This window comes from Leuresthes tenuis, unplaced genomic scaffold (assembly GCF_036924035.1).
Source record: "Leuresthes tenuis unplaced genomic scaffold, fLeuTen1.0.hap1 SCAF_11, whole genome shotgun sequence".
Classification (NCBI taxonomy): Eukaryota; Metazoa; Chordata; class Actinopteri; order Atheriniformes; family Atherinopsidae; genus Leuresthes; species Leuresthes tenuis.
The window spans coordinates 22,467,870-22,484,945 of NW_027325365.1; the positions used below are offsets into that span (position 1 = coordinate 22,467,870).

Below are 17,076 nucleotides of genomic sequence, written 5' to 3' on the forward strand. Positions count from 1 at the left end.
TCACGTCCTCTCTAAAGACAGAATTAATGTTTTTAGATTTAACCAAGCAGTCCGAGTATTCAAAGCCGATAAAAATAGTAGAGTCCAGCTCTGAAACGCCAATAAATCGATACATCAGTAATTAGCTTGAAATTATATCAGAAAATACAGGGTCTCTTTTGCTGAGAATAAGCACAGCCTCTCTGAAACGTAAATACAAAAAAGGATTTGTATTTAGAGAGTCATCTCTGCACATTTTTCAGTTCTTTTACAGAACAGGGAGTGTGATTTTCCCTGTTCTACAGTCTTTGATATTTTCTTTCATATTGGTACGTATTGGTACTTTCAGCAGGGATCTGAAAAATATTGTAGTTGAATTTTGAAACATTTCAAATGTCCCAGTGGGAATTAAAGAATTCCTAGGTGTATAGTAAAATAAATAGACATACATGCAATTTGTCAGGAAAACTAGTTATCATATTTCATTTTCAACTCATTAAAAATGGACAATTCCCTAACTTGTCACTTGTCCTATCCTAACTGCATCACATTACTTTGCCCCTGGTCACTCCGTGCAGGCGTCTGCTGAGACTACCTTGTTACAAGCTTTAGTAGAGCTCAATAAATAAAAAAAAAAGCTTCAAGCACTTAATCTTGATGTCAACTTGTGCAACACATGTTAAATGTGTAACATTGTTAGTGTCAAGGAGTGAAAGAGTTTGTGAACAAGGCAGATGTATCTGTCACAGACATAACCTGAGGCTTGATGGTAGAAGGTGAGAACGGATGGAAGACGAAATGGAGGGCCCTGAGGCCAAGAGCATTATCTTCTCCTGACTCTGACTGACACTCATTAGGCTGCACAGTGGAGAGGAAGGGCTGAAAGCTTATTAAGCCACCTGCTCAAAAGGCCCTTAATTGAATTCAAGTAATTATAGAGACCTTGCCCATTGTGATATTTTTATTCATCCTGCGGCAAACTCTGCCTCTCTTGCATGTGGAACACTATTAATGTTGTCTGCACCAATATGTGAGTGATTCACACACAGGCAGTATCGACTGTTTCACACAATTACACACACATACACATGGTTCGGTCCCCTCAGACATGTCCCGTCACAAAGACCCTGACTGCACTTTCAATCTGTTCCTTGCTTCATTAGAATGTGAGGGATAATAACATTAATTGCAAAGACAGTTTAGTTCCGTTGAAAATAGATTACAGGTGTAATTGTTTTACCTGAATAAGCCGGAGGCAAGAGAAATTAATTAGACCTTGTGTCCCAAGTCCTAATGTAGTTCATCTCTTTCACTGTCCTGGCATACCCACCCACACACATACACACGGAAGACACAAGACAGACAGATGGATGGATGGGCAGGCGTTCTCACACCCACTTTTTGGAACAAAGGCTTCGTATGAGGGACGAGGAAAAATAATATGATGTTGTTAGCGCGCTGTTACAAATGGGAGAGGTTAAGAGTTAAGATGTAAAACCATTCTGATCCAGATGTCTTGCGGTCTGGGATCCTTTCAAAGGCTAATTTAGCAGAAAACAACCAAGTGTATACTTGTATTTGCATACTGTGAGGGAATTAGCTGTGTTATGAGAACACCATCCCACTCTACCGTTATATTTGGCTGAAGCAGCACCATTACTCTAATGTTCAGTGTTTATGTTACAACAGACCAGTCCGCTAATGATCTACCCTTTCCATCAAGACATCAAGAAGCTCAGCAACACTTTAATCTGCCCCTAAAACAAGCTCAACATTTTCAAATAAACATTTGTTGCTCTCGCTGCCAACTGATTGTGAAAAACACAAAAGGAGATTCATGCCATACCATTTATTTTAAGTAACCAACAGTACAGTAAGTGTGACTTTTCAAGCTGTTTTCTATTTATTTAATCCACAAGATAGCAAGGTGTGAAAGAATTCTACCTCCCTGTTTGCATATTGTCTTATTTATTGAAGCTTGTATTCATTTTGCCCGCCAAAGAGGAAGAAACAGAGATTTACTATTTTAAAAGATCTTTTCAAAAGATGGTCTCAGGTTTTTGTGTGGATACGGGGGTGGAGCACACTGATTGATGGCAGTAATCTGAGCAGCTCATGAGGGTCACAAGAGCCCTCAAAGTTCCTGGTTTGTGTGGGATTCCCAGTGTGACTCAATCCTCCTCCCTTTTTACTGGAGCTGCAGGATTACTCTTTATTGATGAGGCTGAATGAGAGAGAAGCAAGGAGGGTTTTCTTCTCTCTTGCATCAGCAACTGTAAATTGACACTGGTCCACTATCTTCTTTTCACTCTCTCTCTTTAACCTCCCTCTCTCCTCCACCCACCCTTGAGGCTGACCTGAGCGCCACTTTCTGTCCCCTTGTTGCATCAGGCGCAGAGAGGCGCTGTACAGTAATTAGCATCAGAAGGACCTGCTTGCTCATCTGCCCGCCAGCCTGCTAGTCAGCCTGCATGCCTGTCTGCCTGCCAGTGTTCTGCCAACTGCCATTCTCTATTCATGTTCCATTCATCTACTGTAGAATAAAAGACTGCTTTCCTCAGGACATCCATCCCTCCGCTGGCCTTTATATTTCAGTGGCCAAGCGCAGAAGGGAGGATTATCATTGAAAGAGTTAGACTGCTGAGGTAGACTTGGCAGGAATGCGTGAATGCACACTTAGTTCTGCCAAGCTTTTACTCTGCTTGGTAAAGATTTTAATACAGGACCTATAAATACTTCTAACAGCATATATGGCACCGCTCTTTTCTCTTTTATTTTAATCTTTTTTCCACTCTTTCCTGCACACCAGTAATTAACCTGTACAGCAGCATTTAGTAAAGTTAGTTTCCAAATGAATCTGTTTTTTTTCTTTTTTCAGTCCAACAGGAGGCTAAATGAGACAGACCATAAAAAAGATTAGTGCAACGCTTTGACATGTATTTGCTTGCTGTTTTTGAGAGAAAGTCCCATATCCAAGCGAGAATGCAAACTCTAAGAAAAAATAATAAAGCTGAAATTAAATTTTAAAACATATGGACAATGTCTGCTGCTGGATGTAAAGCAAATGTGCAATACCACTGACGGCTGCTAAGCACTTGCTCCTAAACATCTCTAGCTCTATTAGACTCCCAATTAAATTAAATTCAACGTCTATCATAAAATACTAAGTCAATCTTTTTTTCCCCTCAAGTCGTTATGGTGTCATTAACCAGACTCACTCCTTCCAATTAGTGTGCTGGTGGTCCTTGTGAAAATAATTCCAATGTGAAATAGAGTCCTGAAAAAAACACATTTTCGCCCAATTAGCTGTCAAATATCAGTTCAGCTCCATCCTTTTGTCCAAATGTGGTCACTTCTAGTTCCAAAATAGGCCAAGATGACAATCGCCAAATACTGAAATCCAGGGTGAAATTTGTGGTATCGCAATTGGCAGGATTCAGATGCACGCTTTTGTGTTATCACTCAACGCTGGACATGCTGGACTTTTAGATTAGCTGGGACCTGCTTTGCCACTATCCATTTACAAATAAGTGAAGCAAAGCAAAACAACAACCAAACAGTTCTGTGTTGCAACTCAAGATTCAAACTATTTAAAGTGAATAAGATGCGGACCCCAGAGAGGTGCTACACTGTGTCAAACTTCATAAGAGTATTTGTAAAATCCGTACATATGATGGAAAGGCATACTGTACTAGTTCTAAGGCTAAAGTCACACTAGATTTCTTAGCGGTGTTATACTTTGAGCTAAAATTGCTAATTTAGTGTCCATGATAATAGTAACAAGTAGCTATGTATGATGAGAGGATTTTTTAGCACATTTGAAAGCAAGTGGTTACATAAGGTGCTACTTTTTATTAAATTTCCACACTCCAGTAAATCCATCAAAGAAAACATTGTTTGTCTTTGCTTTATAGATGAGAAGTGAAATGATTTGATAGCATGGTTGCACTGCAGCGGGAATGCAAGTCGGCATGGTGAATCTGAGCTTATTTTAACACAGTGCTCACAGTAGGTTTACCGTTCTTATCATCTTAGCATATTTGCTAATTTGTACTGAAGACAAAGTAATTAGACAGGATGATGGCACTAAAGACAAAAATTGATGAGACATTTCTCTCAAAACGCCGTAGTGCTGCAAAGGGGAAATTGGGGAATTACCAAAGTCAGTTGGATTTATGCTCTGGTTATCAATCGTATCGATATAAAATTTAGTTGCTATGCTTCTTGAGTTGGCAAAAAAGAAGTGTAGAACAGAAGTCAGACAGACCAACACTGCCAGCACTTGAACCACTGCCAGCATGGCTAAAAAGTACCTCACAGACCTACACTTTTAGCTCCCTCTCAGTATGACAGGACATGTGATATATGCTGGCTGGCCTGTGGGTGTGTATAGCTTCGCCATAATGGAGTGGTAGAGCTACAGGCGTTATAGATTGAGAGCGAGCGGACTCATCCATGAATCTGCCCCTAACTGTTCTTCTGCCTTTGTGGTAGTAACGATCGGCTGGCTCCCCTCTGTCAACGTATTTCCTCCATCTTAGTTTAGAAGCAGAGATATATCTCTCCATAAAGGCCAACACAAAGAAGGCCGGTGAGCCTCGCCTTCCCCCCTACACAAAAGACTCAGACCTGGTGCTTGATAAAGGCTTATGGAGAGGAGAAGAGCCGATGGCCAGGGGACTGCTGGAAAGACCTATTCTCTTTGCGCACAAAGACAAGCTCTCAGTCAAGACACTATCTGGGTGCCATGACACTGTTTGTGAATGTATGTTGAGGCGAGTGCGTGCCCCTGCCCTGCTCACTTTTTCTCACACACAAAACTCTCTACCCTCTGACACACATACTAACACACACACTTTTCTTTCTTGTTAGAAGTTGCTAATATAACAAATGACAAAGCCCCAGTAGACAGCGTTCAGACAAAACACTGCCCTCCTGAAGCAGTTCATCTTTATGCAGAGTCCATCCAAAGGACTGCCAAAGCATGGTTCTTTGAAAAGCAGGAATTTCACCAGTGCTCAGTCATTTGGATGTCTATTCAGTCTCACTTCATTAGAGGAGCAGCTGATCACGGTGATGTTCGAGGACATCAGCTTGGTTATTAATGGCTCCTGATACTGATACTGAATAGGAATTCTTGTCCACCTCAATAAAGCTGCAATAGCATCAATTTACATATATATATAAATATAATATATGTATGTATATATGTATTTTCTTTTTACCTACAGAGAAGTGGGTGAGAGGCCGTGCCATTGACCGTGGCGAGGTTGACATCGGAACTCAACAGAGCCAGGCAATCCCACCGGGACTTTTCTGGAGGTTTCATATGACTGTGCACCATCCGACCTACGTCAAGTTCAATCTCTCTCTTTCACACAACGCACTGCTGGGGGTCTATGGACGCAGGAACATCCCGCCTACACACACTCAGGTGGAGATGACTCTTCTTGCAGCATGCTGTTCGCCCAGATGGGCTGCTTTGTTTCCGTGCCACAGTTCACATCCACACTAATACACCTTTATCCCTCAGTTTGTCCTTTAATCCACACTCAAGTGTTTTTGAAACTGGCCTTGCAGTAAGTGCTTATTTTAAGATGATGATGTGGGATTATACTTGTCTTATCTTACAAAGAGATACATCCAACATATACCTACAAAATCTTTTTTTTTTAATTTAAGGATATAACTGCTTTGCAACTGGAATAATCATTAGAACCTAATGGTCTGAGACCATCTTTGGAGTGAGGCACTGAATGATGGAAGGACGCGAAAGTTTGTATGTTTTCTTGGAATCAAATAAATTTTTTAATTTGATATTGATTTGTAGTCAGACATATGTCCATAAACTGTGTTTATGCATGCTTGTCAGGAAAGTTTGTGAGAACACAATAACAAGTTGTCAGTGCAGCAGAGCATGAGTTGCTATCTGCTTGCTTAACAGGTAATAGTTAAAAGCCAAATCACAACAAATCACCATATTAAACTTGTTCTGACAACAAAAACAGAAAATATGCAAATGAGTAGCATTAATTTGTCGGCTGTGTTAAAACACAGTGAAAGAGATGATAGAAAACCACTTTTCATTTTTCAGACTCCACAGAGTAATCAGGCTGTGTGTGTCCTACTCCTACCAGATGCAGGCCGTGATGTTAAATGTTGCTATTTGCCGACTGGAAGGAGAAATTCTCCCCACAGGGAAGGAAATCTTTCCCAAGCTGACTTAAAGATAGTGGATGTGCATTGTTTTTTTCAAGGAAACAATTATTTTCGCGTCTCCTGCACACACACGCACAGTGTAGGGCAGCTTCGTGCCATGCAACGAGCGCGCATACAGACAAAAATACAACACAAACTGAGTCATCTGCTTTTTAATATCAGTGCGTCCCTGCTCTCGTCTGCATGAAGAGGCCTAATTAGCTGTTTTTGACACTAGTGTGACACAGAGCCCTCACGGGGAATAAGACTCAGCGAGGGCTTGCTAGTTCAAGGAGGACTGAGGATGGAAAGAAGGGGAGGTGTAGTCGAGGGTGGTGGGGACGGTTAGAGAGAAACAAGCAGAGAAAGGTTTAGACAGATGAAATAATACTCTGCTCCATTGAAAGCTTGGGTGGTAAAGTGTGCCCATGCTGTTAGCTGCATGTCTAGTTCTTGAGCCAGTACTGAGATGCTATGGACCACTATTTCTCTTGTTTCCTTGGGATTCTTGTTTTGTTTGTGATATGCTGTTGCTTGATTTATATATTAAGGCGGTTTTCCAATAGCTTTGTGCCCTGTTCCACGCAGCTCGCCCAAGAGCAGCCGCACATCGCTGCACAAAGTCTGGCTTGCAAATTTACTCCTGTAAATCCGTCTTTCTCATTCCAGCTGGATAATAAGGCTGCCTGATTATATTCCTATATTGTGTTCAGTTCGACTTTGTGAAGCTGCTGGATGGGAAAGCCCTGCCCAGGTCCTTGACTGATCCCGTCTCAACTGCCAAAGCTCCCAAAGGCCTGCTGCTGAGCGGCCTGCAAGAAACAGGCTTCATCGAGTATATGGACCCTGGCACATGGCACCTTGCGCTCTACAACGACGGACGCAACCTGGAGCAAGTGTTACTCCACAGCACTCCCATCGGTGAGAAACATTACTGAGGTTTTCTGTTTTCTGTTTTTTGGCATTTCCTCTGTAACAAACTCAGGGTTGCTCACCTCTCTTATTCAGTCTTTTCTTTTTATCTGTGTCTATGACAAAGCATAAAGACATGGCCAAGAGTAATTCAAAACTCAATGACATTTGAGAGGAACTTTTCCTATTACAAGAGTTAGTTTGGCATGACAAGAGACAGCAGGTAGAAGGGGGAGGACAGCTCCTGTAGTAATGACAGGGCTTGCTAACTGCAGCTCATTGCTATGACACACACGAATGACGGTGTAAATTGAAGGATGTGAATAATGCAGGAGTACGTGGCTGAATATAGACAAGTGGATAATTACCAGGGCAGTTTTTCCACTCCCTCTTTGTCCAGTAGCCTTCAATAAAATACAATGTTAAAATAACCCCAAATGATTATTGAAATATATAATAGCTCAGTAGCATCACGGGAGAATGTGGTGGTTTATATGTTGCAGGCAGGTAACACAGCCAACACTGGTTGGATGTGACAAACAGATGAGCAGCGCTCCATGAAAAAGCCTCTATTTTGGGAATTTTTTTTATTTTCCATTATGTAGTTTTATGTTATTCAGGAAATGATCTGGCCCATTGCACAGGGCTGTGTTGAAGCTTTTAAGCTAAATATGTGTATCACCAACCTCCAGTTGTGTGCCAATCTGTAAATGGCTCTTTAGAGTCAAAACATGGCACCGAAGACATGTTTCATCTTCATATCGACAGAGTCCTCTTTCATAATGACTGACAGTGCGTGACAGCAAGACACAGAATTTGTTTTGGAGCTGTCAAACATTTGTTGACACATTTGCTGCCTGTAAAGTCTGGAATAGACCAGACTTTTTTTAGTCATATTTTGATTTAAACAGGGAATAGGAACCCTTTCCCTTTTCTTTTTTCATTGCCTCTCTCTAATAATGAAAACAAATATAGACACAACAGATGGCCTCATAACAGGAGCCTTTAGTCTGCTAAGGTTTTTCAAAAATAATTAATCAAGTGATTTAGCTTGAAAAAGGAAAATAAAATAATGGATTGGTGTCAGAGTTCATTTGACTGTCCATTTATATCTCTAACAAGGTTTACAACCAGACGCTGCATTGTTTTGGAGGCAGAAAATCAAAACCACTGAGCCACAGTACAGTAAATTCTACTGAGAGACGCAGGATGCTGTAGCCTGAGAGGCGAGCTTTATGGAGAGATGACAGAGAAATGAGATGATCTCTGTCGGGAAATTGAGCTTTTCCGCAGCAAACAGTAACCAGATACAAGAGAGAAACAAAGAGCATAAATAAGGAAAAAAAAAAAACTAAAGAACATTGTGAATAAATAAATGAAATAATGTAAAATCAATACAGTGTAGTTTACGAGGGAAAATATGAGAGCATGACGAGCATAAAACAAGACATGAAATGATGCGGGATAACAAAATCTGGTATATGCAAGGAGACAAAGTGTGTGTTCAAGCTGTGTTGGTGTTCAATTATGCTTGTATAAGTAATGACAGAAGTAGTTATATGCATCAGAAAAACCTGCCATGCATCATCAAAGTAGTAAAATCTTGTTAAAGATGAAAAGATGAGGGAGCTCATTTGGGAAAGAACATTCAAAAGAATGCGTTCAGTGAGTTGGTAAACTCTAACTATTAACTGTCAAAAAAACGTAGAAGCTGTTGTCATTGATTTGTCTCACACACAGAGTTTAGCTCCATCTTATTGGAGCTGCTGCTGCGCAGGACACAAGATTATCTTTAAGCTCTTAGGTTTTCCTCATTATGTAAATAATACTTATCAACTTTAAGTTAATCAGGCTGATATGTGTATACAGTTATTCTCTCTAGATGGCTTTCCATCCAAATTGTAAACCACAGCTAAAGTTTCTCAAAAATATCAGAAGTGCTCATTTAAAGTTGTTTTCATCTGATGCTGTTTTGCTGTTTTTAATGGGCGGTTCAATAGCAATAGGGGACTCTAAGTCTGCAGCCAGAACTGCACAAGAAAAGGGAGTAACAGCGCAAGATAATTCAAAGAGCAGCAGTCAAACCTCAAACAAAGAAAGGCCAAACTTCAATGAATTACGATGATGCAAAGCCTGATGACAGATAATGGAAATTGAGATCACAACTAGTTCTAGTAAATGTCATTTGTACTTTAGCCAAATTTTTTACCTGCCATAATTCATATCAGCCTGATCTTACCGGAAAATGTGTAATAGATATACTTCCCCACTAGCCCCAAATGTAATAGTCACAATCCATGGTTGGTAGTTATAACGAGGTAACATCCTTCAGCAGTTGTTCCCTGTCAGACACCGAAGACCTGATATGAAAGGAACTGCAATGCATGAATATTACATTTGTAAACTGCAACCATGGAGATCCATGCAACCATTTGTCCTTGTATTTTATAACTTGTAAACTTAACTATGTATCCAGATCTTAAACCTTCACAGATGAGAGTGCAGAAGAAAAGAAAGAAACTGTGAGTGGGAGCAATGTATGGTAGAAAAACAAAAAAAGACTGGAAAACATTGAGCAAGACGAGTCCCTTGCTCGTGATGTCTTGTATGTTGCCAATTCAGCACTAGTAACACTTTCAAAATTTACATCATCATGAAGGAACACATATGGAAATGTAGTATTTCGGCTGTAGTCAGATGCACCTGTGCAGGGAATCAGACTAAGGCTGAGAGTATTCAAGCTTTTCTAACTCGCAATGAAAATGGCTCCATTTAGTGGTGTAATAGTTCACATGCACTGTGTAATACGCCTGTTCCTGAAGGATCCCTCTCAAGGGAACACCATCGAACTCAGACTGCACTGAAGCTCCACATTTACAGGATGCTAACACTTAACATAAATGAGCTTTGTATTTGATTGTTGCTAAATCGAAGAAGTTCGCCATCCGGTCACATTTGACTCTATACTGCCTCTCCTGGTCACCTTCTTGGTGCATCTTGCTAACATGTACTCTAGTGTTAATTTTCTAAGGAGGTGCATAACTGATGCTTCAAGCAAACAGTGGATTTGTGAGGTGGCCATCAAAAACACACAAACTCGGCCTAAGGAAGATATGGACAGACTTAGAATTTTGTCACCTTTGTTGTTAAACTGCAGCGTTTTGTGCTGTGCACCAACATGATATGAGTTTAGGTTGTTTATTTGCTGAACTTGTCCTCCCTTTTCTATTTGTCTTTCAACAATATACCATTTTTTTTTCAAATCTTGCAATTAAGCATTAACGTTTTCCATCTAGCAAGTGCACATTGAAAACGCACCTAAAATACAACAATTGATGTGTGAATGACATGCGATATGCAGAGAAAAGAAGAATGAAATGATGAGAGTCTTACTGCTGATTTTAAGGTAGATATCATACATAAATTCAAATTGCATTTTTTTGAACACACCTCCAAACAAGAAGAACAAAAAAAAAAAAGGCAACAGACGCTGATTCAAAAACCCTTATTTCCTCATCCACTGCAATTGACATTTGCATGTTCCCCACAAAAGCTCCGGCTTAATGATTTCTGCCATTTCGCCACCTCCACTCTAACGCCATCTTCTTTAAATCTACTCAGGCAGAGAGTGGTGCTTCCTGCAGGACTATTAATTATGCATAATTGCTATACTCCACTCGATATCACACGTCCTCTGAAATAACATATCTTTTACCATGTGACTGACAAAGTATGAGAGGCTCTCATATGTATGCTGTAAATGCTGAGAACTTTTGACAAAACAGATGATAAACAAAAAGATGACACTTCTTGTTAGCCGGGCAGCCCATTCATTTTTTCATAAATTCATAAAGCCCAAGGGTCATAAAGCATGGCTGAAACTTTACAGGCTCATAAAATAGAATTGGAATGCTTATTTGACCAATCAGATCACTCGGCTGGAAGCACCCATTTTATAATAGCATTTAACTTCAATAACTTATGGCATGAGTGATTTCTAACTGTGAAGGGTGTACTCAGTGGAAAGAACAGAGTGGGTGTCCCATGAAAGCACACACACACCCACACACACCACACGCACACTATACTGCAACATATAGAGACATGGCCCTTCATACATTTGCTATTAATTGCCTGGAGATTTTTATTGTTGAGACGCTGACCTTAGAGATCCAGAGTTTATATCAGTGTTATAACCCAGCACCTTTCAGCCCTGTGAGCTTTCTGGGGGATAACTCCTCTCGGATGGATTAAAAAGAACTCTGTGACCTTGCAGATAAGTTTTTGTTCATTGCATGTGTCAGGTGCCAGATGCAATATTGGATTTTGCATATATAAGGCTTTTTTTCAAGAGAGAGAAAGAGACCCATATGGAGAAACAAATGTGAGTCTTCCTGACTGTGTGGGAGAAAAGATGATTGGCACTCCTCCTCTCCATCAGTGTGACAATGACAGGTGATGGAGGTGAAAATGACTTTGGTTTCTGTCGTGATGCACTGCACTGGAGGATAGCACTGTGCTGCCGGCTACTGGCAGGGCCTGTCTCATTAGCATGTGTCACACGCGCCTCAAGGCGGGTGTCACATAATAACTTTGCCTGCATGCGTTTGTAAACGTGTGTGCGCACAAGCGTGAGCTGAGCCACTGAAGGATTTGTCTTCCATGCTCCCTGAACAGAGCGAGCCAGGGGACTGCAGTGGTCCAACTCAGGCGTTGATACCCGTTCAGAAGAGCCGAGCGGGACAGTATTGGGGGTCAACTAAAGAATGATATTCCTTATACTTGTTTTAATTAGTCTATCTACCTTAGATAGGGCCAACCCAGTAGAGGACAACTAGCAGCTCAGTTCACATCCAAGACTCTGCCAGCCTCTGGGTGCTTCTTCACCAGAATCCTCCATCTTGAGCAAAGCTGACATAGCTCAGCAGGCTTATATAACGCTCTGAAAGCATAAAAGTGCCCCCCCCCCTCCCTTTATCTGCCTTTGCCATGCTGCCTGTTTCTGGAGAATGCATTCTGACATGATGGACATATCAATGGGAGAAAAGGGTAAGAGTAAAAAGAAGACGACTAATTCAAGTCTGGTTGAGGAATATGATGAAACGAACATAGCCTACAGAAAGATATGATGAAATACAAATATGCAGATGAGATGAAGCACTAGTAGGAACAAGCATCACATTGATCTCGGCCATGCTGGGAGTGGGAGTCTCCTGCAGGGACACTGTATTACCCATCTCACTCGTGCTCCGACAATGTCAGATTTTATATTGTTGAGTCTTATTTCAAACTGCACCCTTGTAAACAGTTTGTTGATGAAGCCTTGATGTTTGTAAAATTGCGTGCTGTGTGTTTCCAACCTGTAATGCAGTTTAATGTGCTTAGTGCTACTGAGTGTAAGTGAGTGCTTGGCCGCTCCCCAGAGAGTGATAGCAGCTGGATCAGACTAATCTAATATAGCCACTGTGTCTGGGGAGCCATCCATTGCTTATCAGATCTTTCATTCAATAACTATGAGAGCAATACCAGCTTATGGAATCCAATGGAAAATTTTCACATTCTGCTTTTTTCTTTTTTCTCTCTCTCTTTCTGACTTTTGTGTGTTACTTGTCAACATGTGCTTGTCTGCTTGTGTGTATTGTCATGCAGACTCGATGGATGGCTGTTCCACAGACTGTAATGGAAATGGAGAGTGCGTGGCCGGACACTGCCATTGCTTTGCTGGATTCTTGGGTCCTGACTGTGCCAAAGGTATGAATTATCTGCTAGAAGACGAAGCCGGCGTCATTTTATATCTTTCTTATTGCCAGTAAACCCATTCGCTTATGAGTTGTCCCACAATTGTGCAATATACTTTCATTTTTTTATGAGGCCTCAGCAATTTCCTAAAACACTCGTACAGTAGTTTTTATCAAACATTATTCAAACAAAAGTAAATAACAAAGAGTCCAAAGGATATTTTTTCCACTGTGTCTCAGTTCAGTTTAAGTGAGCTTTGTCCCATAGAAAAAGGCATTTCTGGATTATGTTCACGTGTGGTTTAATCTTTTTATGTTAGAGGTTTAACCTGCATCCGTGGATGCCAGGATCAACTGCAGTTCGCATTTAATATTAATTCTTTCTGCAGAGATGTCTCCAGATTCTCTTAAAATTTTGATGACTTTATGTACTGTAGATGATTGAATATTCACACTAGTTGAAATTTTATGTTGAGGCACATTATTTTGAAATTGCTCCACAATTTGTAGATGTGCTTTTTTTCCAGACCTCTGCCCATCTTTACTTCTGTGAGACTGCTTTTCTAAGGAGCTCTTTCTCCATCCAGTCAAGTTACTGACCGGTTGTGAATTAACTTTATTTGTTGCAACATGTTCCTCCAGCACTTCCTTTTTAGTAACACTTCCTTTTCTATCCTTGTATTCCCCCACCCCAACTTCTTTAAGAACTGTGTTGCTGCTGAGTTTTCTATTAATGAAAAGCCAACACTTCCCCCATGTTCCATGCAGTATAAACCAGTGCCCCTTCCACAGTACAACCATAGACATATATACATAGACATCGACTGATAGCATTGACTGCTGCCGCTCATTAGAGGGGTTTGCCTACAGGGCGACCATCTTGGTACAGTGTCACTCGCTCCTACATTACATTACATCTATGGAGGAATGGTGTTTCTACACAATAAAAGTGATCATAAATCCCTCAGTTGTCAAGCTATTTTCACAAAGTTTGTTTGTCAAACATCAGACATGACAGACACACATAGATAGATGGAATGAAAAGAACCCAGAAAACGTTCAGGTGTATCCAGGTCTTTATTTAAATAACCTATAAAAAATATTCAAATTAGTATTTCCATTTTAACTGAGTAGCATTCAAGTCTGTCTTTCAGCTCTTCATTTATGAGGTTTTTCTCCCTCAGATCCTCAAGAAGAGCGCGCACATTTTTCTTCGCCCTTCACTCCCGGAGCATGTTTTTCCTCTTCTCGTGCTCCAGACTCTCCACTCTAGCCAGAGCGTCACTAAATCTGGCCTTTAGAACAGTGGGAGAAGCAGGCAAAGCATAATTGTGGTCCTAGAGTAAAGAGGGATGGAAATATATAGTGATGTTTATAACTCATCACTCACTGATGTAGCTGGCCTGCATACTTATTTCATCCCTCAGTTCCACTGTTTGCACCCTGAATATGAGCTAAGCTGTCTAAGTGACAGGGACATAACACACTACAGTATGTTTTATGTGTGTCTAAAATGAGTGGTAGAGAGCAAATATGATACAGGTTTCAATATTACCAGGGTCTTGATGCTGTCATGTGTTTGAAAAATACTACATGCAGACACTCACAACATTAGAATGAGGTTCAGCTTCAGGGAAATACTGAGGCAAGTCCACTGGAAGACAACCAGCATTTTTAAAATATCCCTGTATCATAGCTACATGTGTGACGTTTTTTTAAGAAATCAATACATTTGGAAATCAGTCCCAAAATTCAGCGAATAATTCTATTTTAAAAGATTGAGGAGTACCTCTTTCCTTCGTAAGTTCATGCACCGCTGCCCCTGTTAGCCCTGTACCAAGATGGCGGCGCTTTAGGCACGCCCCTCCACAGTCGATGCGGCGTCTATATCTATATATATCTATGAGTCAAACAACCCTCTTTGCCAATCAGCTACTATGACTTTTGTTTCTTCAACAGAGTTGGACTTTACATCTTCATTTACCATCTATTTCCCGTCTCTTTGATTCTGCTGTGTTTTCGCATAGAAGCAGCGGACAATGGACATGATCTCTAAAGGCTTAGTGGGCTCTCTCATTCAGTTCTTGTACACGTTTGATGGGAAATGTCTGCAGGAAGCGTTTAGAAGCATTGACAGTAATTATGACGTGATCTCAACCTCTGTCCCTTAATACTGACCAGCCTTTGTTACAGCCTTGTTACCGCTTGCCACGTCACTGACTGTTATCTGAGACTGGATCGGTATTTGAATGCTAGTTATTATTAGAACACTTACTGTATGTTGAATAGTTGCATGGGAGTGTAGATAATTGAAGTGTTTTTAAATCTTTCCATGACTTCATGACACTTTTTCATTCCTTCTTTGTCTCCTTCCTCTCCCCTTTTTTCTTTTTTCCATCCATCTACACCTCTACCTCTTTCTCATCGCATATCTCCCTGGGACATTCCGTCTTCCTGAAATTATTGTAGTTGTGGCTGATTTAATGTGTAGAGACAGGTGATATGATTATCACATCTTATGATTTATTTAGGCTCATAATTTATTCATACTTTCCTCTCATCTTTGCTCATTTGTTTGTGCTATAGTGTTCTCCACATGAAAGCTAAGACACCAAGTTTTAGCATGGGATGTAAAAACTGAAGCCTGAATTTATGACTCCATAGAGTGTTAGATTTAACAAGGAAACAAACAAATACACACAAGGTATTCATTGTAAGTTATCCGTGAAAAAACGGTTCTGAATCCCTCCTCAATATATCTGATGTCCTGGCCTGTAACTGTCAGTGTCTCACCCAACATTCGCTGACTTCATTCTACCAGACTGTTATTACATTAAGCCACACAGCTCTCCATCTCTGCATGGAGATGGCTTTCCACCCTCATTCCATAAACGCCTAATGCTCTCCTTCCTAATCTTCAGTTTTCACGATTGTTTTCACGGCCTGTTCAGAACGAGCGAGGGGACGTTGGGAGGATTTTCTACAATTTCTAGGTTGCCGTGGTAGCCAGGCTCAGGTGGTGCTTGAGTAAATTGAAACAGTGTGAGGGATAAGCTTGAGTGTGTGCGTAAAGGTGTGTCTGAGTGTGTGCGTGTGAATGAGACGGAGGCTGTTCAAGGATTTGCTGAATCCGCGCACTGGCTGAGATAAGAGAGCGCAGCCCCACTCATAGTAGGTTAACGGGGTCTCCCAGCTAATATACTGCAGCAGCATCTGTGTTGGTGTGTTTGCATGGGCGTACCACTGAGTGTGTGAGTAATCCGTGTTTTTCCTGTTGCAGATTCGTGTCCAGTGTTGTGCAGCGGTAACGGCATATATGAGAAAGGAAGGTGTGTGTGCCTGCCAGGTTGGAAGGGGGCGGAGTGTAATGTGGAGGAAGGTCAGTGTATCGATCCCACCTGCTCCAACCATGGCACCTGCATCCAGGGCATCTGCATATGCAGTCCAGCTTACAAGGGAGTCAACTGTGAGCAAGGTAAGAAGTTTTAAACTGTCGAGACGAATGACACACACCTCCGAATTTCATCTCCTGAGGAAAAGAGCGTCCTTTCGAATGCATTCAAGGGAACGACTACTTCTTCAAAAGAAAATCAACATTTCACTTAACACAGCACTAATCAGTGTGACAAAGACCTCAAACCTCTGTGTATAATTTTATTCCTTGTGGTGACTAACTTACAGCAAATTACCGCCTGGTTCTGCCAACTCTGTCACCTTCAGAGCAGTTTTAATTTATGCTGCCAAAAATCACAAATTTGCCTCAAAGGGCAGCATATACACCTTCTACCTTTATTCTAGTCAGAGGTGAAAGCTTAGAACTTACTTATTTTAGAAAAACAGCTATTTTAGAAAATTTATATTAAACATTACTGTATGTATTATTACTGTTAATGTTTAGATAGCACACAATTCGATTTGATTGCAATTCTTGGGGGGAGAATTTGATTAAATATAATTCTGTATTCAAAGAAAAAAAGCACAAAGTTGAGAATCTATTCAAGGCCCCCGAAGACAAGTATATGCTGTCGAACAGAGTAAAAGATTATGGAATTTCTTCATTCAAATTAGTTTAATTATCTCATAATGCAACTATCAATTTTACTTTTATTTGCTTTAATGAAAATATTCCTAAAATGACATCATTAGGCTTGTGTTTCTTTTCCATTTCCTGCAGCACAGCCCAGGGAGACTTTACTAAGGTTTTCAGATTTTATAGAGTAATACCACCTGATGGACACTATGTACCTTT

General features: G+C 40.7%; 2 protein-coding genes across 2 annotated transcripts in view; one reads left to right on the forward strand and one right to left on the reverse strand.

Moving 5' to 3' along the window:
• Positions 1-17,076, reverse strand: part of apool (apolipoprotein O-like) — a 353,684-nt gene that overhangs the window by 240,051 nt on the left and 96,557 nt on the right. The gene's annotated exons all lie outside the window — the stretch shown is intronic.
• The window catches only part of tenm1 (teneurin transmembrane protein 1), a 177,242-nt gene that overhangs the window by 85,453 nt on the left and 74,713 nt on the right, over positions 1-17,076 (forward strand). Inside the window, exons 7-10 of the mRNA XM_072396098.1 lie at positions 5,211-5,413; positions 6,891-7,098; positions 12,739-12,840; positions 16,108-16,302. Of these exons, the coding sequence (XP_072252199.1) occupies positions 5,211-5,413; positions 6,891-7,098; positions 12,739-12,840; positions 16,108-16,302 (708 nt within the window). The remainder of the gene's footprint in view (positions 1-5,210; positions 5,414-6,890; positions 7,099-12,738; positions 12,841-16,107; positions 16,303-17,076) is intronic.